This window comes from Camellia sinensis, chromosome 12 (assembly GCF_055761805.1).
Source record: "Camellia sinensis isolate YWXY chromosome 12, ASM5576180v1, whole genome shotgun sequence".
NCBI classification, from domain to species: Eukaryota; Viridiplantae; Streptophyta; class Magnoliopsida; order Ericales; family Theaceae; genus Camellia; species Camellia sinensis.
The window spans coordinates 139,265,097-139,290,306 of NC_138972.1; the positions used below are offsets into that span (position 1 = coordinate 139,265,097).

The 25,210-nt window shown below is 35.8% G+C and overlaps 1 protein-coding gene and 3 pseudogenes across 2 annotated transcripts; all 4 read left to right on the forward strand.

Annotated features, from left to right (window-relative positions):
* Positions 1–4,303: 4,303 nt before the first annotated feature.
* LOC114278115 (L-type lectin-domain containing receptor kinase IV.3-like) lies at positions 4,304–11,054 on the forward strand. Its single transcript, XM_082897305.1, has 5 exons — positions 4,304–4,948; positions 7,760–7,974; positions 8,129–8,659; positions 8,757–8,911; positions 9,284–11,054. The coding sequence occupies exons 1-5, from the start codon at positions 4,405–4,407 to the stop codon at positions 10,914–10,916; spliced, it is 3,078 nt and encodes a 1,025-aa protein (XP_082753431.1). The 5' UTR covers positions 4,304–4,404; the 3' UTR covers positions 10,917–11,054.
* A 1,734-nt stretch (positions 11,055–12,788) lies between these two features.
* On the forward strand, positions 12,789–15,015 carry LOC145803926 (L-type lectin-domain containing receptor kinase IX.1 pseudogene; annotated as a pseudogene). Its single transcript, XR_014345587.1, has one exon. The product of XR_014345587.1 is annotated as an L-type lectin-domain containing receptor kinase IX.1 pseudogene (transcript).
* Positions 15,016–15,049: 34 nt separating this feature from the next.
* Positions 15,050–20,755, forward strand: LOC114300659 (L-type lectin-domain containing receptor kinase IX.1 pseudogene; annotated as a pseudogene).
* A 2,020-nt stretch (positions 20,756–22,775) lies between these two features.
* LOC114311072 (L-type lectin-domain containing receptor kinase IX.1 pseudogene) lies at positions 22,776–23,879 on the forward strand (annotated as a pseudogene).
* The last annotated feature ends 1,331 nt before the right edge of the window (positions 23,880–25,210 follow it).

Consider the following 25,210-nt stretch of genomic DNA (forward strand, 5'->3'; position numbering starts at 1 on the left):
TTGAGTGTAAATAGAATCCCCCCTCACCATTGGAGTTGTTCTAAAAAAGCTTCGTTTGGGATGAAGTTTTGGCCTTTTCGTAATTTTGTGAGAGAAAAAGTAAAATGAGTATGATTTAGATATGACATTTTATCTTATTAATTTTTTGACATATTTTCTTGTTTAGTGGGCTAAATTAGTCCAACTATCTTGCCAAATGGGGCCTAAATAAACAACTTATTAATTTATGGGGAACTTACCAATAAGTCTTATATACAAAGTTCAAAATCTATCTAATCCCCAAACAAAACACTTACACCAATTAGTCCTATATATTTTTAATTGTTATCAAAAAATCCTTCTTTTTTTTTTTTTCAATTTACAAATGTTGTTACATTCTACTACCGTCAAACTTCTATCAAACGGTCACCGGAGACTCGTCGGAATATTCAACATCATCGGAAATTCGCCGAAGTATCGCCGGGAAGTCGTCGGAGTATCGCTGGAAGTTCACCGGAGTGTTAAGAACGTTAATGGAAGTCGCCGGAATGTTCAGAACGTTCACGGGACGTTAAGAATATCATTGGAGATTCACCGGAATATCTAGAATATTGCCAAAAAAAAAAATGGAGAAATTAGAGTGAAAAAATATAGCAAAATGTGCTAAATATTGATAAATTAAAAGAAAAAAAATGGAACGATAAAAAACAGCAACAATGGAAAAAGCATATGCTATTTTTCAATTTTTGTAAAGTTTAAGCAAATAATATCCAATATTGATCAAACTTAAAAGTAAGTTTTGAAACTGTAAAATATTACAGTTTCAAAGCAAAAATTTATTAAGTATTTATTCTTATTAATCAAACTGAAAAACATGTTATGAAACTGTAAAATTTTACAGGTCTAAAAACTGTTATGAAACTGCAAAATTTTATAGTTTTCACCGCCCGTAACTAAAACTCGAAAATAACTTGTTCAGAACTTCAAAATTTTCTCCATTAGAACAGAAAAAGAGAAGTGTATAACAAAGAAAATGTAAAAAAAAAAAAAAAAAAAAAAAAAAAAAAAAAAAGAGATCGAAGGAGAGAGGTGAATATAGAGAGAGAGGATTGTACTCCGGCAATAATTTTTTGTTTAGATCTAGCCGGATCTGATGTAGATCTACTCAGATCTAATGTAAATCTACACAGCACCAAAAAAATTTGAAACTGTAAAATTTTACAGTTTTCACTGCCTGTAACTAAAACTCGAAAACAACTTGTTCAAAACTTAAAAATCTTCTCCATTAGAACAGAAAAAAGAGAAGTGTATAACAGAGAAAATGTAAAAAAAAAATAAGAGATCAAAGGAGAGAGGCGGATATAGAGAGAGGATTGTACTCCGGCAACTATTTTTTGTTTAGATCTAACCGGATCTTATGTAGATCTACATCAGATCTGATGTAAATCTATTCATCTTCTACGTCGGAAACATATCTTCTTTTATTGTCGGTGAGAGTGAAGTAAGTAGTCGGCGGTCGGTGGTTACTGGTGAATCCCAATCGATGATAGTCGGCGGTCGGTGGTTACTGGTGAATCCCAATCGATGAATCCCAAAAGAGACAAAGAAGAAGAGAGGCAGAGAAGAAGAATAATAACGTTATAGGACTTTTGGGTATAAGCAAAAAGTTATGAAACTAAATAGACTACACGCTTTTCAAACAAGACTTCCTGGTAATTTTTCCTTAATTTATTTGAATTACATCATCTCTCTATTTTTCTAAACATTTTTTTATAATAAATAAAATAATCAATTTATAAGTCATATCTAAAACAACTCTAGTTAATCTTCATTACTCATTAAGGCTTCATTTGGGAAGCAGGGTTGGGTTGGGTTGGATTTGGGGTTATTTTAGTCACAAAAGACAAAATATATTTTTTAGCCCAATAAGACAAAACATCGCATCCAACCCATAATCATTACATTTTTTATCTCACAAAAAATCAAAAAAACTAAAAAGTCATTCTCAAACGAGACTTTTTAACCACAAACTAAAATAATCAAAAAATCAAAAAGCTAACCCACTCCCAGACTAACCCTAAAAGTTGATGCTAGCTTGACCAATTACGTAGCCAAATCAAATTCGAACTTGTTTTAAAATTTGTTATGTATTCAAGCCATGCATGAATAACTTCGGTTCTTGTTTTGTTTGCAGTCTATTTTAGGCCATGCTTGGAACTTGCTTTTTTGATATTATTTATTTATTTATTTAGAATTTTTAAAAATTGTTGGGTTTGATAATTATTAAAAATTTATTTTTGAGTCTTTTAAACTTGTTTTTCTGTGAGAAATTTTTGGGGCAATTTTTTTTTACCCCCCTTCAATTAAAAATTGTAGCACTTAACCAAGCCAAAGATGCAAATTCAAGTAAATACTGGGGTCAAGATGTAAATAAAGCTTTTAATTTGTAAACATGAACACAAATTAAAAGCTATTTTGTATTGTTTGGTGTGGTTTTTTGAGCCATCATATATATTTTAGTTTTGGAAAAGTTTTTTTGTACTGCGTGTGGTTGAATTTATTTCAAATAATTTCTAATTTTAATAATTTATTTTTATCCAAAAAAACTAATTCTAATATGTTGCCCATCTCTCTGATTATCAATTTTTGATTATAACAATTTATTTATGATTATACCCTTAATTGTTTTCTCTTATTTTTTGAAATAGAAAAAGACCTAAATGGATTGTAGACTAGTTTTTTTTTTATTTTTTTATTTTTATTTTTAATGTGGACTAGTAGTTAATAATAAAAAATAAAAATAAATTTAATTTACAACTAATAAATGTTAATTCAATTTACAATTAATAGAGGTAAAATGGAAATTTACACATCAAAAAATTATTAACAACTTCTGATTAAAATCATAATATATAATCTGTTTTAACAACTATACCAAACACCCCCAACAAAAGAGGAACTGGTCAAAAGAAAAGGTTTAATAACACTTGGCACCCTTATGTTTTCAATATAATCTCACTTTGCTCTTTTTATTTTCAATTGTAACAATTACTCTCTTATACTTTAAATCAAATTGCAATATCACCCTTCCTTCCACCTATTATTACCAAAGTGAAATTTTAAAATCTAATTACAATGTCACCCTTCCTTCCATCCATCGTTACCAAAGTGAACTTTTAGCGAAAATGCAATAACTATAATAAGATCTTAATAAAAAGTGTAAGTGTGAGCTAATTAGACAAAAACAGTCAGGTTGATAAACTTTTTGTGACATAATGTAAAATTTAATCAACTTTAACTTTAAGAATTTTCTTTCTCTATAGAAAATTGTAACTAGTGTAGTTAATAATATTTTAATCTATATATTTGAAAAACAACCATTCATTACTTTTGAATAATTCACCACTTCAATTGTATTTAAAATTTTTCCAATACAATTTTATGGTCAATTCATACGGTTCCATTATCAATATAGACTGATGTTAGAATTAGGGTTAAATTGATAATTTTAAGAATCAAAATAATAAAATTGAAACTTTAGAGACTAAAAAGACCAGGAATACATACTTTAGGAATTAAAATTATCTTTTATCTTCTATCTTTTTTTTTCTTCTTTTTTTTCCCCTCTCATTATCGATGTTGATAGACGTTAGAATCAAGATTAAATTGACTCAAATTGATAATTTTGAAGATAAAAATAAAATTTAAGAGACTAAAATGACAAAATGAATATTTTAGGGATTAAAACTATCTTTTATCCTCAAAAATTTTAAGAACAAAATTAACAAAATTAATTAAAAGGATCAAAATAAGATGAAACACATATTTTAAATACCATAAAAGATAATTTATCCTTCTAAAAACTAAACTATATGATTTTGTTTGACAACGCAAATTTCTTATGACATAAAAATTGTTGGATTGGTAAAGTTGAATAAAAAAAATGTAAAATCGTCTAGAACTACAAGTCAAGAAGATATCAATAAATAAAAAAATCGTATGCAGTGTTTACTATTTGTGGTGACGAAAGAACTAAGAACACGCGTAATGAAGGAAAAAAAAAACTATTAAACAAAATGGGTGTTTGAGAAGTGAGTTTTTATGTAAATTTTTTTAGTTGTAAGATATTATTGTATAAAAAAAATTTGGTGTTTGAGAAGATAGTTGAGTTTTTTTGTGATTAAATGTGATGTTTGCGAAAGAAAAAATGAAATAATTATGAAGATGAATGTGATATTTTGTTTAGATTTATTTTTTTTAAATTTTACAAAAAAAATTGTCTTTTAATGTAAAAAAAAAAAAAAAAAAAAAAAAAAAACACAAACTTCCCAAACACCACTAACATTGACCTATATCTGTATCTATATCTATATATCTATACTTCCAAACTGAGTCATCATTTAGTCTTCCTCCTTACAACCCACCATGGATATGGCTGTGCGGAACTCTTGGAATTCCCAATTCCCATCAAGTATTATTCTGCTTTGTTTTCTCTTCTTCACCCTTTATTACTTCCCTCTTCATGCAATTGCACTGAACTTCAGCCTCATCAATATTGATCAAAGTCTTCAAAATAGTGAGATACTAATCAATTCATCTGCTTATATCACCACCGAAGGCATCCAAGTCACCCCAAACGACCTAGGCACGAACCGATCGCAAAGAGCCGGTCGAGCCACGTATAAAGATCCTCTTCACCTTTGGGACAAAGCTTCTGGAAACTTGACAGACTTCAACACCTATTTTTTGTTTGTCATTGATTCACTGGGAAGCGACAATTATGGAGATGGGCTCACATTCTTCCTTGTTTCTAATGATTCCACTCCCAATATCACACAAGGTCGTGCCATTGGCCTTCCAGTTGACCCCCAGACATTCGAACCGACTAGTCCCTTTGTTGCTGTGGAGTTTGATACCTATCCGAATAAGGGTTGGGACCCTGTCTACACTTATCCGGGAACTCATGTAGGTATCTGATAAATAAAGACTGAAATGAAAGAGAGGAGAAGGACTGAAATGACAGTGATGTATATTCAGTGTCTGTTGTATTTCTATATGTTACAAGAGACTCAGCTCTCTCTATTTATAGAGAGGAGAAGGTGACCGAAGTGTATATTACAATACATTAAACTAAGCTTTCTTGTGTGCTGGTGTGTGCTTTACAGTGTGATATGAACATGTGATGCTAGTGGGTGTGTGCTGGTGTGTGTTGTATTGTATACTTTAACAGCCCCCCGCAAACTCAAGGAGGATAGGTACTAGCCAACTTGAGTTTGGAGAGAGTAACAAAACAGAAAAAAATAAGCGGACAAATAAAATTAAAAAAAAAAAATGGGATAGGAGACACTGTATGGTCGTGTCGGACCGTTGTAGCAGACAGTTTACGGGGTCATGTCGGACCGTTGTAGAAGACAGTTTACGGGGTCATGTCAGACCGTTGTAGAAGACAGTTTACGGGGTCATGTCAGACCGGTGTAGAAGACAGTGTATGGGGTCATGTCGGACCGTTGTAGAAGCTGACCGAAATCAAATGTCGGGACAGTTTATGGGGTCATGTCGGACCGGTGTAGCAGAACAGTTTACGGGGTCATGTCGGACCGTTGTAGAAGACAGTTTATGGGGTCATGTCGGACCGTTGTATAAGGTTGTGGTGGTGTACCAAGGGGGCGACTTAGGGAGTGCGCCATGAGTGACTTAGACATGATACTGTGTATAACCCCCTCTCAAACTCAAATAGGTGTGAAGATAGAAACCTATTTGAGGTTGAAACAAAGGGATTGATAAAGCTGGCTGGTGTAGAAGACACTGTATGAGTGTGTATATAGGCTGCCCAAAAGATATACATGGATGTAGATATCGAGCCCTCAAAAGTCGTGCCCTCAAAAGGTGTGTCATCAAAAGGCGTGTCAGCAAAAGACGGGCCCGAGTCATGAAAAGGTGTGCCATGAAAAGGCGTGCCAGGTTGTCGGTGTCAAAAGGCGCGCGATGCGCGTGGCTGTCTCTGTGTCATGGTCGTTATAAACCGAAGCGGAGGAGGCAGAAACTGAGACAGAAAACTGAGAGAAACCTCTGAAAAATTCTTCATTTTGCTGAGAAAGAGAGGTCGTTTTGCTGAGAGAGATAGTCTGTAACACTCTGTTGCTGTTGCCCAGAAAATGGCTTCGTCGTCCCGCGGGCTGCTCACCCTCTTTCCCGACCTCAACGAGTCCACAGGAGAGAGAACTGGTGCGGTGGCCAGTGAACCTCAACCAAACACCGCTGGGTTTGCTCCGCTGAACTTTCCGATGCAGTCGGTGGAGCAAAAAATGGCAGTGCAAACGGATGTGGAGGCGAATCAGTATACTTTGAAGGCATGTGTGGAGTCCATGACGGCGGTCACAAACTTGTCGCACCGGCTGCAGAGTAGGACAAATGAGGTGCAGCAATTAAACTCCCAGCTGGCTCTGCTCCAACGCATGTATAAGGATGCGCGAGCAGAGATAAGCGTGCTACGGGCAGAAAACAAGGAGCTGAAGCGGAAGGCCACCGTGATGTTCCGATTTGGAGGGCCGCCATATGCTGCAGTGGAGGAGCAGGGAGTAGTGATCGTGCCCAGTGGAGTGGGATTAGGAAGCACAGAGGCCGCACCGGCAAGGACCGCCCAGGACGGAGGCAAGAAGAAAAGACCGACGGAATAGGCGAAGAAGTGAGGTCGGTTGGTGGCCGGCTGCAGAAAAGAAAACAAAGCTGTTGGTGTTGATTTGTTTTTTTTTTTTTTTTTTTTTTTGTGGTTTGTTTTGTTTTGTTTTTTTTTTTTGTTTTTTTTTTTTGTGGGCGTGTAAAATGGTGATCGGGGGTGATCCCAGAGATGAATAAAATATGGTTTGGTGTTGGAGTGCAAATCTTTATCACACGGATTTGTGAAAAACAGCAATAGTGTTGGGATTTTTTTTTTTTTTTTTTTTTTTTTTTTTGGAATAATAATAATAATAATAATAATAAGAATAAGGGAGAAAGCATATGCGGTGGAGAGAAAAAAAAAATATATATATATATATATATCTTTATAAAAGATATAAAGAGAAGTGTGATAAAGAAAAGAATGGTGGTGGATATGATTAAAGATGGGGACAAGCCCATGTGAGTGGGGTGATTAAAAAAAAAAACAAATGTGTTCATCATTAAGTGCACGTGGGAGACCACGGGAAGTGAGAGAGAGGTTCTCTCTCTTTTGGGTGCTTGGTGGGGTTGCTACGGAAAGAAAAAAAAAAAAAATAGATATAAATATAGATATAGATAAGATAAAGAGGGTTTGAGCGGTGGAAAAGAAATAAAATAAAATATGATGATAGTGGGACTATTAAAAACAGCAAGAGGTATTGGATTAAGAAAAGAAGGCATGGGTGGTGAAAACAAAAATGGTGGGGGGGACAAAAGCGGCTAAGTTGGTGGGTGAGAGAGAGAGAGATGGCCGGGTGCGAAGATGGTGAGTGTGTGGGTGTTTACTGTGGCTTCGAGGGTTGGTAAGAGGAGGGCCTGCTCAACGAGCTCGGCGAGCTCGGTGTAATGGGAGTCGAGAAGGGCGACGGGGACGGAGTTGGAGTTGATTGGGACTGAGTTAGATGGAGAAGAGGAAGATGAAGAAGAGGGTTTTGGAGTGTGTTGGGTGTGCCTTAGAGAGAGAGCAACCTAGGAATGTCTAGAGAGAGAAGAGAGAGCTGGCTTTTGGTGTTGTGTGTCTCTGTCTTTCGGTTTGGTAGTTGAATATGGAGTGCGTGGAAGTGATATTTGGAGACCATAGAAGGTTATCTGCTAGTCCACCACTTGGATCCTGAAGTCGCTCGATGCCCTGGCTGTGAAGGAGCTAGACGGAGTCCGGTGCGTGGGGGTCGTGGAAGGTGCTTGCCGCCGAAGCTGCACATGAAGCGTACACGTGGCTGGGTGATGGTGTCGGCGTTGATCAAGAGAAGTGTTCTGGAAATGGAACCATTGATAGATGCAAGGCCAACAGTAAAGGTGCCCACATAGGGTAACCACGGGTCACGTGCAAAGTCTAGGCAGATGCTACATTCGAAGCAGCCGGATATATTTTCGGACTCTGATGCTGCAGCGGAGATGGATTTCCACTCTTGGGCAACATACTGATCAAAGGCTCTGAGAGTGTTCTTAGCTTTCAATGTCGATTTTCGAGGCGATTGATGATGGACGTATCGGTCCAAGGGATGACCCCAAGGTTCGAGCTAAAATCTTGTCCGAGGAGTTCGGTTGGGACAAGGATCTTGCAAAGAAGATTTGGTGTTTCGGCCCTGAAACCACTGGTCCTAATATGGTAGTTGATATGTGTAAGGGAGTCCAATATCTGAATGAAATTAAGGACTCTGTTGTTGCTGGGTTCCAGTGGGCATCGAAGGAAGGTGCCTTGGCAGAAGAAAACATGAGGGGTATTTGCTTTGAAGTTTGTGATGTAGTTTTGCATGCGGATGCTATTCACAGAGGTGGTGGCCAGGTCATTCCAACGGCTAGGAGGGTTATCTATGCTTCCCAGCTGACTGCCAAGCCCCGACTTCTTGAGCCCGTGTACTTGGTGGAGATCCAAGCACCAGAGCAAGCCCTCGGTGGAATCTACAGTGGTTTGAATCAGAAGCGGGGTCATGTGTTTGAAGGAATGCAGAGGCCTGGTACCCCACTCTACAACATCAAGGCATACCTTCCTGTTATAGAGTCGTTTGGATTCTCGGGCACTTCGAGAAGGCTCTTATTTTGCTGACTTTCTTGGCATAGCAGGGGTTGAATGCTAGGCTTCTGGAGGAGAAGAAGATGGGATACTCAGTACCCAGAGACAAGCAAGACGGGTGGTTTACGAGGGACTCAGTGGCCGAGTCACTGAGATTGGTGATGATGCTCTGATCTTGAAGGTGAATATTGAAGTGGGTTTAGTGGCAGCGGAGTCAAGGTATGTGTATGTGATATGTGTTGAAAAACTCCCGCGGGCAGCGAAGGCAAGGTTGCCGGCCGGCTGCCCGCCGGAAAGAAAGGAGTATAGGCCTAAATCTTATGGCTCTGATACCATGATAAATAAAGACTGAAATGAAAGAGAGGAGAAGGACTGAAATGACAGTGATGTATATTCAGTGTCTGTTGTATTTCTATATGTTACAAGAGACTGAGCTCTCTCTATTTATAGAGAGGAGAAGGTGACCGAAGTGTATATTACAATACATTAAACTAAGCTTTCTTGTGTGCTGGTGTGTGCTTTACAGTGTGATATGAACATGTGATGCTAGTGGGTGTGTGCTGGTGTGTGTTGTATTGTATACTTTAACAGTATCAATATCAACTCTATCAACTCTACCACCACTGCACAATGGGACACCAACATACCAATTGGGATACAAAATGAAGCTTGGATTAATTACGATTCTAGTTCGAAAATTTTGAGTGTTATTGTCACTTGTTCTATAAATAATCAGAGTACCGAAAGTAGCCTTAGTTACTTGGTTGATCTCAGAGACCACTTACCAGAATGGGTTACAATCGGTTTCTCAGCTTCAACAGGATCAAGTTTTGAGAAAAATAATGTGAAATCATGGACGTTCAATTCGACTTTGCAAATCGATGTGCCAACAGATCCAGATCCCAGTCCAGCCCCAGCCCCAACCCCAACCCCAACCCCAAACACAGTCACCTCTGCCCTTGGAAAGAAGATTGGTGCAAAAACCAATGAGCCATTGGTAGTGGGGTGGATTGTTGGCTCTTTGGTTTTGGTTGGTGCGTTGGCTTTGGTTGGCTTTGTCATGTGGAAGAAAAGTAGAGCAAAAGAAGAAGACGAGTTTGCTATTGAACTATCCATGAGCAACGAATTCGAGGCAGGTAGTGGGCCAAAGAAGTTTTCATATGGTCAACTATTTCGTGCAACAAACCACTTCGCGGAGGAACATAAGCTTGGAGAGGGAGGATTTGGTGGGGTTTATAGGGGTTTCTTAAAGGAATCCAACTCCTTTGTTGCTGTGAAGAGGATATCGAAGGGATCAAAACAAGGAATAAAAGAGTACGCATCGGAAGTGAAGATCATTAGTCGATTGAGGCATAGAAATTTGGTGCAACTACTTGGTTGGTGTCATGACAGAAGAGAACTCCTACTTGTTTATGAGTTCATGGAAAATGGAAGCTTAGATTATCATCTCTTCAAAGAAAAAAGCTTGTTGACATGGGCACGAAGGTACAAAATTGCTCAAGGCTTGGCCTCAGCATTGTTCTATCTACATAAAGAATGGGAACAGTGCGTGGTGCACAGGGATGTAAAATCAAGCAATGTCATGTTGGATTCAAATTTCAATGCTAAACTTGGTGATTTTGGGTTAGCCAGGCTTGTCGACCACGGTAAAGGGTCACAAACAACAGTTTTGGCAGGGACCATGGGCTACATGGCACCTGAATGCCTAGTTACTGGGAAAGCCAACAAAGAATCTGATGTCTTTAGTTTTGGAGTTGTGGCATTGGAGATTGCTTGTGGAAGAAAACCCATTGACTTGACGGTCCCAGCAAGTCAAATGAGAATGGTGGAGTGGGTTTGGGACCTCTATGGTACCGGTAGGCTTCTTGAAGCGGCAGTGGATCCGAAGATATGCCCAGATTTTGTTCAAAAAGAAATGGAATGCTTAATGATTGTTGGGCTGTGGTGTGCTCACCCTGATTACAATCTCCGGCCTTCAATTCAGCAAGCAATTCATGTGCTTAATTTTGAAGCTCCATTGCCCATTCTTCCAGCAAAAATGCCCGTGCCAACGTACCTTGCTCCACCAATGAATGCTTCATCATTGGTCTCTTTAACCTATGGCTGTACTACTGTTTCTGATAGCAGCCAAGTCCATTCTTCAAGCTATAGTTACAACACAGATTCCTCGAAGTTAACCTCATCCTCTGCAGCTTCTTCTTCATCTGCATCACTTTTGTATTAATGAATAAGTTGGTATTAATGAATAAGTTGATTAGTAAAGTGATCAAATTTCGATACCATATATAAGTTTTAATTCAACAAGTTCCTTGTACAATATTTTAATGTATTTAGTAGTTACTAATTCCACCAGCTAATTTTTTTATGTAATATGTAGTATACCCATATTTTCCAGCGTTTGTTTTGGATTCATCACTATAAACATTAGCCACCATATATATATATATATATATATATATTTGTTCATGATTATCAAGTATTAAAAAGTTAGAAAGTAATATAATGATTGTTATAATAATTATTACTATATATAATGTGAATTGTCAAAAGCGGATTTTCTGGTAGATCCCAAGTATGCAGATGGTTGAAGTTCATTTTCCCATACAAACTACATAGCCGTAGATTGCATAAAATTTAGCACACAAATATATGAAAAATATAATAATGAATCTGAATGTCAAGCACAAACATAAACTTCTCTTTGTCAATTAGAAAGACAAACTTACAATAGTCTAACAATTCCGCATGGGCCTGTTTCATACCAAAAGAACAAGCAACATTTCAGTTTGTTATTTTCAAGGTCAAAATGCCATTGCAAATATTATTTTTTGTTATCACGACTACTATAAGTGATGGGCATGGATGCTGGGGCATTGCTCCAACACCATCGAAAACCCTACATTTGTGTGGGGTCATGCTTGTAGTATTGGGATCCATACATGAGCCATGATTTTAGAGTTGTGATCATTTGGAGTGATTTATTTCCTAAGCATACAAACAATCACTCTAAGATTACTTTAGAAAAAATCAGCCTAGAGGATCCAAATTTCTGATTTCATCCTAGGGCGCTAAACATTATGTCAATAAATTTAGACAAACAACATGGACTTGGGAAACTGATTGATTGTGCACTTTTGATGCCAATTGATGTGTGTATCATATCCTAATACTGATATGAAATTTCACTATATTGTTTGTAGAATCCATTGTCCTTTATTTTAATTACAAAAATAAACATCTCATGTAATAATCAAATCACATCACATTGCATGTAACGTAACTATGTAAAGTGCAAACACCAAATAACCGAAAAAAAGGGTAACTCTAGATCAATAATGGTCATATTTAGCATTAAATTAGGAAAAAAGAGCCACAAAGTTTATGAAAATTAGGACTGAACTTACAGTTTCCGGAGTAAAAGGAAAGTGATTGCTGAGAACAAAAAGAAACCTTCATTTAGTAATTTTGTCAAACACTTGTTGTGCAACAAAAGGAGTTAGTTTCAAAACATTCAAATAGGCATCCAGCGACAAATCTGAACAGCAAGTTGGATGACAAAAGAAACTGTAGATCGGAAAAACTAAAACGAAAAGCCATAATTGATGTACCTGATTAGAACAGAGTATGAGGCCCCAACCAAAAAAACAAAAAGTCAGTAGTTTGTTGAGATCTCTCTCTCTATCTATCTTTTTTCTTTCCTTATAGATTTCACTCATACAATGATCTTGTTTTGGAGTAAATATTGAATATGTAGTTCAATATTAATGTATTTACATTTGATTGCATTAATAAAGTTTTGTTTATTTATTTTCTTATAGGAAAAAAAAAAAATACATAACTAGAATTCCAAGAAGTATCTAGAAAGTGGACTTCTATATCATTTTCCTTTCAAGAACCAACACAAAATATAGTCCATAATAAAAAGAAATAAACATCTTAAAACAACATTCATACTAAAGGAGAAATATTCGACTTTTGTCAATGACAAGTATTAACCCCTTGACCTCCAATGTAAGAGTGTAAAAGAGTGGTGAACTGAACTTAGTCCAATTGGAATAATGAATAATTACCCCATTCATTCTTTATATAATTTTTGTGTATGCTTTTTATCTATATATCATTGCTCATGAAAAAAAATAAAAACACAGTATACAGAAACATGGGTTCAGTATGATGTTGCAAATTTTGTATGACAATGTAAGCTCGTGTACAAGTCAAAGAAGATTCCATAATAGTGCTTAAGGAATTTCGATGCAGTGTTTTCAATTCATTTGTGATGAAGGAAGACCCGCGGTGTGAGGAAAATTATAATTTTGAAATAGCACACAATGACTGATTCAACAAAGCACAAGACTTTGGAACAATTAATTTATAGAAAATGTCAAACTCCACACACACACACACTTCCATATATGCTTCCAAAGTAGTACTCACAAACATGGCTGTGCCTCTCTCCAACTCTTCGAGCCCACTATTCCCATCAAGTATTATTCTTCTTTGTTCTCTCTTCTTCATGCTTTATTACTTTCCTCTTCATGCAACTGCACTGAGCTCCAACTTCACCAATATTGATCAAAAGCTTCAAGATATCAACATAACAGCCTATGAGCCAGCTTATATCACCGATCAAGGCATCCAAGTCACCCCAAACGATATTGACATAGACCGATCAGACAAAGACGGTCGAGCCACATGTAAAGAACCTCTTTACGTTTGGGACGAAGCTTCTAACAGCGTCACAGACTTCAACACCTATTTCTTGTTTGCCAGATGAAAATGTTGATTATGGAGATGGGCTCACATTCTTCCTTGTTCCTTATGATTCCACTCTCAATATCACAAAAGACGGTGCCATTGGTCTTCCGGCTGACCAAATCACAGGCGAAGCAATCAGTCCCTTTGTTGCTGTGGCGTTTGATACCTATTGGAATGAGAAGATCGATCCAGCTGACATTAATCAGGCAACTATCAACTCTCTCAAATCTAGTAAATATGCAGCATGGAACAGTAACATAACACATGGGTTAGGAAATGAAGCTTGGATTAGTTCTAATTCTAGTTCAAAAAATTTGAGTGTCATTCTCCGTACTGGTTCTGTAAATAATAACAAAGCTGAAAGTGCCCTTAGTTTCGTGGTTGGTCTGAAGGATTACTTGCCAAGAAAGGTTGCAATAGGTTTCTCAGCTTCAACAGGATTGACATTTGAGAGAAACAATGTTAAATCATGAACTTTCAATTTGACTTCACAAATCGATGAGCCAACGCAACCAAGTCCCAGTCCAAGCTCCAACACAGTTACTCCTAGCCCTGGAAAGAAGATAGATGAAAACAACAAAAGGGCACTGGTAGTGGGATTGACTGTCAGCTCATTTGTTTTGGTTGGCGGGTTGGCTTTGCCTGGCTTTGTCTTGTGGAAGAAAAGTAGTAGAGCAAAACAAGAAGACGAGTTTGCTATTGAACTATCCATGGACAATGACTTTGAGGCAGGTATCGGGCCAAAGAAATTTTCTAATGCCGAATTGTTTCGTGCAACAAATTACTTCGCGGACAAACAAAAGCTTGGAGAGGGAGGATTTGGTAGGGTTTTTAAAGGTTTCTTGAGGGAATTGAATTCCTACGTTGCCGTGAAGACGATATCAAAGGGATCAAAACAAGGAATAAAGGAGTATGCATCTGAAGTGAAGATCATTAGTTGGTTGAGGCATAGAAATTTGGTGCAATTACTTGGTTGGTGTCATGACAAAAGAGAACTCCTACTTGTTTATGGAAGCTCAGACTACCATCTATTCAAAGAAAAAAGCTCATTGACATGGGCAATGAGGTACAAAATTGCTCAAGGCCTAGCTTCGGCATTGCTCTATTTACAGCAGAATGGGAACAATGTGTGGTGCACAGGGATGTAAAATCAAGCAATGTCATGTTGGATTCAAATTTCAATGCTAAACTTGGGGATTTTGGATTAGCTAGGCTTGTCGATCATGGGAAAAAACTCTCAAACAACTATTTTGGCAAGGACCATGGGCTACATGGTACTAGAATGCCTAATCACAGGCAAAACGAACAAGGAATCATACGTTTACAGTTTTGGAGTTGCGGCATTGGAGATAGCCTATGGAAGAAAACCTATTGATCGGGAGGTTCCAAAAAGTCAAATGAGAATGGTGGAGTGGGTTTGGGACCTCTATGGTACTGACAGGCTTCTTGAAGCGGCTGTAGATCCAAAGATATGCCCAAATTTTGTTAAGGAAGAAATGGAATGCTTGATGATTGTTGGGCTTTGGTGTGCTCACCCTGATTACAATCTTCGACCTTCATGTGCTTAGTTTTGAAGCTACATTGCCCATTCTCCCAACAAAAATGCCTATGCCAACATACTTTGCTCCTCCAGTGAATGCTTCATCCTTGGTTTCTTTAACCTATGGCTCTGCTACTGTTTCTAGTAGCAACCAAGTCCAATCTTCAAGCTATAGTTACAATACAAATTCCTCAAAGTTCACCTCATCATCTGCCGCTTTTTCTCCATCTGCATCAGTTTTGTATACATGAATACATTGATTAATAAATACTATGGTGATCCAATTAGGATACCACATATAAGTTCATTAAAAAAGTTTCTAGTAAAATATTTTAATGTATTTAGTAATTATCAATTCTACAAGCCAATTTTAATATTGGTACCATGTGTAAGTATGTACTGCACCCATGTATTCTAGTGTTTGTTTTGAATTTATCACCATATATATGTATTTGTTTATGATTATCAAATGTTAAATATACTTGGAAAGTAATTGTTTGCACAATAAATAAAATTTCTTTCGATTATAACTAGGTTTAAACTTTCTATTACTTATTATTATTATTGTTATTACTATTATGATTATGCAGGAAAATTTTGAAAGTTAAGAGAAGTTAAGTCAAGTTTTGAAGATTCACGGGATGGAGGACAAGTGGCAATGTAAGAAGGTGGAAGTTATATGGGTGGTAAGATGATGGTTAATAGAAGTTTTTTCCTACATTTTTTTTTTGTATAAATTGCCATTGATGGCTCTATTGCAAGGGTGACCAACAAATCAATACATGACTTGATTTCTATTTCTTTTCTATCCTAGGAGGAGATCTAATCTACATAGGAGTAGTTTAAACTTAGATAAGAGTAGTCTTAATGTACTTCACTTTTAATTTGATTGTTCATTCAATCATTCACATTATCATCTTCTCCTTCTCTCTTCTCTTTTTCTTGTTTGTATTGTCATTATTTTTACTCCAAGGAAGTCCTTGAACTTTCAAGGCATAGAATCTCAACACAATTGCTTGATCATTGCATTGTTTGGTGAGATTTTGGTTAAGGCACTGTCGATCTAAGCCTAACAAAAATTTTACTAATAGTAATATAATGCTTCTTATAATAATTATAACTATATATAACATATATTTGTCAAAAGAGGATTTTTCCGACTACATCCAAGGTATGCAAATGGTTCAAGTTCACTTTGCCATTCAATCTACATAGACGTAGCTTGCATAAAATTTAAAACACAAAGATATGAAAAAAAAAATAATAATAATAAATTTAAATGTTAAGCATGAACATTTGGTTGAAATGTTTTAAGATTCATGCGATTCAAGTTGTCCCTTTTTGTTTTTAATGTTCTTTAGTTGTATATATGCAAAATATCTGAAAAGAATGTATCAACCCATATTTCAATGACGTTATCATTCAAGCAATTGCTTCATGAATTTTCTAAACATATTTGCAGAACAACTGTTAATCAAGCTGTCTAATGTAAATATACTGTGTATCTACAGATCATCTTAAGTACATAATTGATTGGCAAATTTTCAATTATGTTGACTGACAGAATAATGACATTTTCATAGTGTACTGTTTCTTTATGACTCCTCACCACAGGTTTCATACCAGAAGAATTAATAGTTGGATTTATTTTTTGTGACAAAAAAATGGCTTTGCAAATATTATTTTTTGTCATCACAAGTACTATTTTTTTATCAGCAAAAAAGAAAATTTTATTAATGCAATTTGCAAAGATTAAATCAATAAAAACACCAAGGTGCAGAACAGCATCATGGCAAAGTTAACATATCCCAACTAGATTGGCACATGAACTCACGCAAATCATATGCAAGCACCAATGAATGACAGCTGTTGGCGAGAAACCAACTAAATTAAACACGAACCAATTACAAAGGAACACCACAGAGCAAACCTAATGGAAGAAATCATGCTCCCACACCAGTAGTCATCACATATACTATTAGAGATGGCACAGTGATAAGTGGTGGTCACTAATAGTATTTTTGCTAATAATATGGATATTTTCAAATGATGGGTACATGTATTAGTGCTTTCCATATAGCAGTGAATATGCATGAATCTACAACGCCTGGGGCTGTTGGGGCAAGGCTTCAACACCTCAAGAAAACCATACATTTGTGTGGGGTCATGGACATAGTAGTGGGATCCATAGAAATGTGTGAAAAAAAAACTACATGCAGTTCATCCTAAGGTGTCCCAACATTATGTCGAGAAATTTAGACAAATAATGTGAACTTTAGAAACTGATTGTGCACTTTCAAATTGAAGTGTGTAACTATCCTATCCTAATACTGTTATGAAAGTTCACTTTATTGTTTTTGTCAGGAATTTGGGCTGATTGACAAGAGCTATCCCCATTTCAGTAATCCAAGAAGACACATTTAAATTAACAAAATAAGCATCTAATGTAATAATCAAATCACATCGCATTCACATTGCATGTAACTATGTAAAGTGCAAGCACCACATAACCAAAAATGGGTAAACATTAATTAAATTAAGGCCATAATCAGCATTAAAATAGCAAAAAAAAAAAGCCACAGAGTTTATGGAAGTTAGAACTGAACTTACAGTTTTCGGAGTAAAAGGAAAAAAGTGATTGCTGAGAACAAAGAAACCTTCATTTAATAATTTTGTCAAACACCTGTTGTGCAACAAAAAGGAATTAGTTTCAAAACATTTAAATAGGCTTTGAGTGACAAATCTTAATATAGAGCAGGACGACATAAGAAACTGTAGATCAGAAATACTACAAAAATGAAGCTGTAATTGATGTACCTGATGAGTTGAGAAACACTCCGGCTTCCTTTGGAAGATGGATTTGGGGCTTTTTTGGGAGTTAAAATAGCTAAAAAAAAATAAAATAAAATAGACTTTTTAGTCCAATAAGACAAAACATCACATCTAATTCATAATCATTACATTCTTTCTCTCACAAAAAAATAAAATAAAAAAGTCAAAAACTTTTCCCAAACCAAACTTTTTAAACCCAAGCTAAAAAAAAAAAAAAAAAAAAGAAAGAGTTAATAATAAGCCAAACCACGTTTCAAACGAAAGCTCAATGGCTTTCTTGTTGAAGAGAAAGTTTTCTGTGGTATTATTGTTATTTAAAATTGTTAAATAACAATTAATGTTAGTGAAAATTGTTATTTAAAATTTTACTTCATCATTTTAACTTCTTGTTTTTTTATTATACACTCCAACAACCCCTCTCTATTTTAAATATATTTTATTAAAAAATACTTTCTTATATTTTTTTTTTTCAATTGCTTCAATATTTTTTCTATTGATTTTATTTTATACATACACCAAAATATATACAAAAACCTATAAGGGAGATTCTGCGTCACTTTTTTATACATGAATAAGTTGATAGGAAATACTATAATACATATCTACAATAGTGTGTATCATATGCTTTAGTTATGAGGTTTGTGATTTTTGATTATTTTTGATCGAAAAAAGGATTATAATAATTACATGTCATAATTAATATCACAATGAGTCATAATCACATCATAATTAACACCACAATAAATCATAACAAAAAACCGCAAACATCCTACAAACGTCATAATTGGGCATATGATATACATCCCATTTTGAGATTTGTATTATAGAATTTTCCTTCTTTTTAAGACTTCAATTTAAAAATCAAAATCATTTACTGTTGAATTTTATACGCCAATTTCAGTCTCAATATTTTTTCCAACTCACAACGGAAAAGTCTAGCTCCAGCCGTTTGTGTCTCATGTGAGGGGTAAAAGTCTAGCTCCAATCGTTTGTGTCTCATGTAACCTTTCATTTTTTAACGGGGAAGAAACATCTTGTTTGATTGGTAATGTCAATATTGGATCAATCACAAGACTTTTACTAAAATTTAAAATTTATTGTTGTTCTAATCTTTTGAAAAGTAATCCTTAGTTAGTATTACTACCAACATGAGTGCCAGCTAGTCCCATAAACAGTAGGACACATTATTTTGATCAAAATTAGAAGCTCTATTGCTCTTCTTCAATGACTATCTTCTTCTTCATCATCTTCTTTCTACTACTAGTCCCTTATTGTGATGCTGCTTAGCTCTCTTTCAGTTTCACTAGCTTCAATCTGAATATTCACGACATAGAATATGATGGAGATGCTTCAGTTTCCAACAAAGTCATCCAACCAACCTTAAACCAAAATGACAAAACCATGACAAGTAGTTCAGGCCGAGCCAGGTACTTCAAACCGATGTAGCTTTGGGACAAAGCCTCAGGAGGAGCACTTGCAGACTTTAATACCCATTTCTCCTTTGTCATTGATTCACAAAATAAAACCTCCTCATATGCTGATGGAATAACATTTTTCCTCGCACTGGTTGGTTTCCCAATTCCATTTCAAGAAGGCAGCGGTATAGGCCTTGTTAGCCGTGAACAAGTTTTCAACCCAGCGTTCAACTCATCGTCCAATCCATTTGTGGCAGTGCAGTTCGACACATATCACAACCCGGAATATGATCCACCCTCAGATCATGTAGGTATCGACATCAACTCATTAAATCTATAAAAAAATGTGACATGGTTGAGTTGAATCCCCTCTGGGAAAATGAATGAGGCCTGGATTAGTTACAATTCTAGTTCAAAAAATTTTGAGTGTTGCATTCACCGGTTATCGTGATGAAAACACCACAATCCTGCAAGAGCTTTATCATATAGTTGATCTAAGCAAGTATTTGCCAGAGTGAGTTACTTCCGGCTTCACTGTAGCGATAGGAGTGTTAGCTGAGATACATGCTGTTCACTCTTGGAATTTTACTTGTAATAGACAAATCGCTCCAAATTTGTTGAATCCAACTGGTTTGAAGCCAACGTTTGCCAACCAGGATAGAAACAGAACAAACTAAAGAGTGGTACTAACTAGATCTATTGTAGATGTTTGTGTTCTAATTTGTGTGTTGGGCTTGCTTTGGTTTAGCTTCAAGAAGTGGAAACACAACAAGGTTAAAACGAAAGATGATCATGATTTCAATGTTTTGTATGAGTTTGAAGGCAAAACAGGACCTAAGAAGTTTTCATACAAAGAATTGGCCATTGCAACAAGAAACTTTGTGGAGGGAGAGAAGCTCGGACAGTGTGGATTTGGCGGCATTTATAGAGGTTTCTTGAGAGACTTAAATGCTTACGTTGCTGTCAAGAGGGTGTCAAACTGAACAAGGGATTAAAGAGTATGCGTTAGAAGTGAAGATCATCAACCAGCTGAGGCATAGAAATTTAGTGTGACTCCTCGGTTGGTGCCAGGAAGAAAAAGAACTACTTGTGTACGAGTTCATGCCCAATTGCAGCTTGGATTCTTATCCCTTCAAAGGCAATACCTTATTGACATGGCTAACTAGGTACAATATTGCTAAAGGTTTGGTCGTGGCATTGTTATACTTACACGAAGAATGGGAACAGTGCGTGCTACATAGAGATAATAGATCGAGCAACATTATGTTGGATTCAAATTTTAATGCAAAACTTGGAGATTTCGGGCTAGCTAGGACTGTTGACCATGGAAAAGAGTCAAAAACCACAGTCCTAGCCGGAACAATGGGCTACATGGCTCCTGAGTGTGTCATGACAGGCAAGGCTAGCAAAGAATAAGATGTTTGCAGTTTTGGTGTTGTTTCTTTGGAAATTGCCTGTGGAAGAAAGCCCATTGACCTCATAGCTAGAGCCGGTCATGAGAGGTTGGTAGAGTGGGTTTAGGAGCTCTATGGAAGAAAAAACCTTCTTGGAGCAACAGATGTGAAATTGGGAGATTTTAACAAGGAACGAATAGAATACTTGACGATTGTTGGGCTTTGGTGTGCTCACCCAAATTACAATCTCAAGCCTTTAATAAAGCAAGCAATTCAAGTTCTTAACTTGGAAGTTCCATTGCCTAGCCTCCTACCAAAAATGCATGTGCCAACTTATTCGGCTCCTAAGAGGATTGAGATAGAATCCCCTAGCACTAGTTACCATACCATCTCCTTCAAGCACACTACAACCCTAGTAGTTTTGTCGTTGTAGACATAACCACTACTTTCATAAGCTGAGGGATCCTCTGTACTCGATCCTTGTTCCCCTTGTGCCTAATACACTCCAAACCCCAGTCGTTTTGTCATCGTAGACATAACCACCACTTTCATAAGTAGAGGGGTCCTCTGTACTCAATCCTTATTCCCTTTGTGCCTAATACACTCCAAATTCCCGATTATATGATGTGGTGGAAATCTTTAACACACATGAATCTTGAGGTATGATCGTGCAACTAAGAGTGCATTAGGTATAGGAGAACATGAATTTAGGTAGAGGGTTTGCTTTCATTCAAGGTTCAAGATGGTCATGATGACTTGGGTGTTTTAGGCTTTCAATGTTTCTTCTACTGTATTCAGCAATAACATAATCTGGCAGCTACCTTCATCTGTATCACTTTTGTAGACATGAATAATAATGTTATGGTGAGCAAATATGAATTTGATTTCAAAAATTTCTAGGACAATATATTTTACTATATTTGAGCCAACTATAAGTTAGTTATCAATTCCAGCAGTAAGTTTTTATATTAGTAGGATATATACTCTAAAAAAAACCTTTAATTGATGTACCTGATGAGAAGAGAGTATGAGGCCCAAAAAGAGAGAAGCCAGTGGTTTCCTTGTTGAAGGGAAAGAGTTTTCAGTGGTATTATTGTTGAAGCAATAATTTTATGTTTGTTAGAGCATCTTCAATAGCTTCCTATTCCCATTTTTTCTCTACTTTAAAAGTCAGAACACAAAAAATTCATCTCCAACAATCTACTTACTCTTCATTAAAAAAAAAAAACAAAAAAAAACCCTCCATATTCAACTTTCAATTAAAGGAACTGTACTTTCACCTCCCTACGTTGAGGATGGTTTAACTACTCTCTATAATTAAAAGATTTTTTTTCTCTCTCATCTCTCATATTTTCTTTAAATGGTGGAAGGGGGAGAAGAAAGTAGGGAAAAATATTTTTGATAAAAGATAATAAAGAAAAAATATTTAAAACATACATAGGAAAAAATAAAGAGGATTACGGAGATGATAGTTGAAAAAGTGATTCATTTTCCAAAATAAAAAAGACATATTTTAGCTAAATTTGAGAAAAATATAAAGAGTATCGCTAAAGATGGTCTAAGTGGCCATAGTGACCATTGTCGAAGAGACAGAGAAAAAGTAATTTTGAATGTGAAAGGAATCCAAACTGAAATAGAATGATAATGGATGGGACACCATTGGTTTTTTTATTTTTTATTTTTTATTTTTAAAGAAAAATATCTTCAATCCTTACTCATTTAAAGGATTACTATTTTTCTGTACGAGATTGCTAGCATCGTATATTGAGTTTTGAAGTATGGATGCTCCAAAGGTATTTATTTGGTTCAACTTATTGTAAGTTTTAATAATAAGAAATTAGAAATTAAAAGTTAAAAGTATCTCTCTTAATTTTTACATAATTAGTTTTTTTTTAAATTTATTTAAGTTATTTTTGTATGATAAAAAGATTATTATTTTATTTTTATCAACAAAGATAAAAAGAGCTTTATTGTTAAAAAGATGATAAGTGTAACATTATCATTGAAAACAATACCCAAAGACAATTCAACAAATCACAAGACTTTTGAACAATTAATTGATAAGTAATTGAATAAGTCTATTTAATTTACATGTCTAACAGCGTATATACCTCCAAAATCATCAAAGATTTTCCTTACAACCAACCATGGCTGGATTGCCTGTTGGCTCAATTGTTTTGGTTAGTGGGTTGGCATTTCTTGGCTTTGTCTTGTGGAAGAAAAGAATAGGACAAGAAGAAGATGAGGAATTCGCCCTTGATATGTCCATGGACAATGAGTTTGAGGCCGGTACTGGGCCGAAGAAGTTTTCGTACGGTGAATTATTTTGTGCAACAAATAACTTCGCGGAGGAAGAAAAGCTTGGAGAGGGAGGATTTGATGGGGTTTATAGAGGTTTTTTGAGGGAATCCAATTCCTATGTAGCTGTGAAGAGGATACCAAAGGGATCAAAACAAGGAAGAAAGGAGTACACATCAGAAGTGAAGATCCTTAGTCGGTTGAGGCATAGAAATTTGCTGCAGCTAGTTGGTTGGTGTGATAACAAAAGAGAACTCCTACTTATTTATGAGTTCATGGAAAATCGAAGCTTAGATTACCATCTATTCAAAGAAAAAAGCTTGTTGACATGGGCAATAAGGTACAAAATTGCTCAAGGTTTGGCCTCGGCATTGCTTTATCTACACGAAGAATGGGAGCAATGTGTGGTGCACAAGGATGTAAAACCAAGCAATGTCTTGTTGGATTCAAATTTCAATGCTAAACTTGGGGATTTCTGGTTAGCTAGACTTGTTGACCACGGAAAAGAGTTACAAACAACAGTGTTGGCAGGGACTATGGGTTACATTGCACCAGAATGCCTCGTGACAGGAAAAGCAAGTAAGGAATCAAATGTTTATAGTTTTGGAGTTGTGTTATTGGAAATAACTTGTGGAAGAAAACCTATTGACCTAAAGGTCCCAAAAAGTCAGATAAGAATAGTGGAGTGGGTTTGGGACCTCTATGGTACCGGTAGGCTTCTTGAAGCGGGGGTGGATCCAAAGATATGCCCAGATTTTGTTCAAGAAGAAATGGAATGCTTGATGATTGTTGGGCTTTGGTGTACTCACCCGGATCACAATCTCCGACCCTCAATTAAACAAGCAATCCATATGCTTAATTTTGAAGCTCCATTGCCCATTCTCCCAACAAAAATGCCTGTGGCAACGTATTCTGCTCCTCCAATGAATATTTCACCATTGGTTTCTTAAGCTATGGCTACTGTTGCTAATAACAGCCAAGTGCAGCCTTCAAGCCATAGTTACAACACAGATTCCTCCAAGCTTGCCTCATCCTCCACGACTTCTTCTCCATCTGCATCACTTTTGTATACAAAAGTCTATTGATTGAAAAAGTATGTAGTCCAATAATTAAGTGTTTGAGTTGAGTTAAATCATAGTTATTAAACATTAATTTCACAGTTCTTGCTATTGTTGTAATTTGTATAGGTACTAAATAATGTATCCACTAAATATAGATGTTCATTCATGATCATCAAATGTTAAATATGTTGGAAAAATGGTTTAATATAGGCATATTTTTTAGCCCAATTTTAAGTGGGCCCCAAACGTTGTTTGGGGTGGGTTCGACGAGCTGAAGTGTTCCTTGCCGCGTGGCAAGTCACACGGTGAATACGGAATGTCAAAACCATTTATGAGTGAATGGGAAGTTGACATCGTTTTCGGGTTTAACATTAATTTTTTTAAATAAAATTCTTTTGAATTTTTTCAATAAGAAATTATTGTGGGAATTTAATTTAAATCTAAATTCAAATTTTTGGTTTCCTAAAGTTTGTCAAATAGATTAATATTTATATTCCTAACAGATTTTATTAAATCTATTATACTATTGTTTATTTAATTAAACTAGTCTAATAGTTTAATAATATTTATATTCAAATAGTTTGGATTTAAGTACACCTACGGCCACTTCTTCCAAATTGTTTGAATTATAGCCGTTCCTGTACAACGGCAGAATCTGTTTGATTTTTGAATCAAACCTGTTCACTTTTGTTTTGCACTTGTTCGGGTTGCACATGTGTGCCTATAAATACCAAATTCCAGCATGTGTTTTGGATCAGGAAAAATTTCAGTCTGAAAGTACCCTTTTTTCTTGTTGTCCAGATTATATCTGTTTGTATTCTTTTTATTCTTTATTTTAGATTTAGAATAAATTAAAGAGAGTTAGAACACAGGTTTGGTTCGTCTAACAAATTGTTTAGAGTGCTACTACAATTTGTGAAGATCATTGTATCCTGGGAGATAGACGCCATTCAACCGTAAGCACCATAGCGGGGCGAATCTGTCTTAAGGACAGAGTGTCACACACTCGACTTGGTCTTAATTTTATTTCGGTTCGATAAATAAATCTGGTATGTTATTTATTTATTTTGTTTGAATTTATTTCAAGTTATTTTATATACACAGAAGATTGTTCCAACAATCTTAAGACAGATTCGAATTATTCTGTTTACAGAATTTTTCATTTGTTTCCCTTTTTCTTTCTTCGTAAATAATTTCGAAAGAAAATCATTTTCTGTGGATTT

Bases quoted from the DNA above. Each gene is read 5' to 3' on its own strand.
- LOC114278115 (XM_082897305.1), top strand. From the start codon at position 4,405: ATGGATATGGCTGTGCGGAACTCTTGGAATTCCCAATTCCCATCAAGT. The intron at 8,660-8,756 runs GCATACCTTCCT...GTTGAATGCTAG, and splicing joins CCCCACTCTACAACATCAAG to GCTTCTGGAGGAGAAGAAGA. The intron at 8,912-9,283 runs GTATGTGTATGT...ATACTTTAACAG, and splicing joins TTAGTGGCAGCGGAGTCAAG to TATCAATATCAACTCTATCA.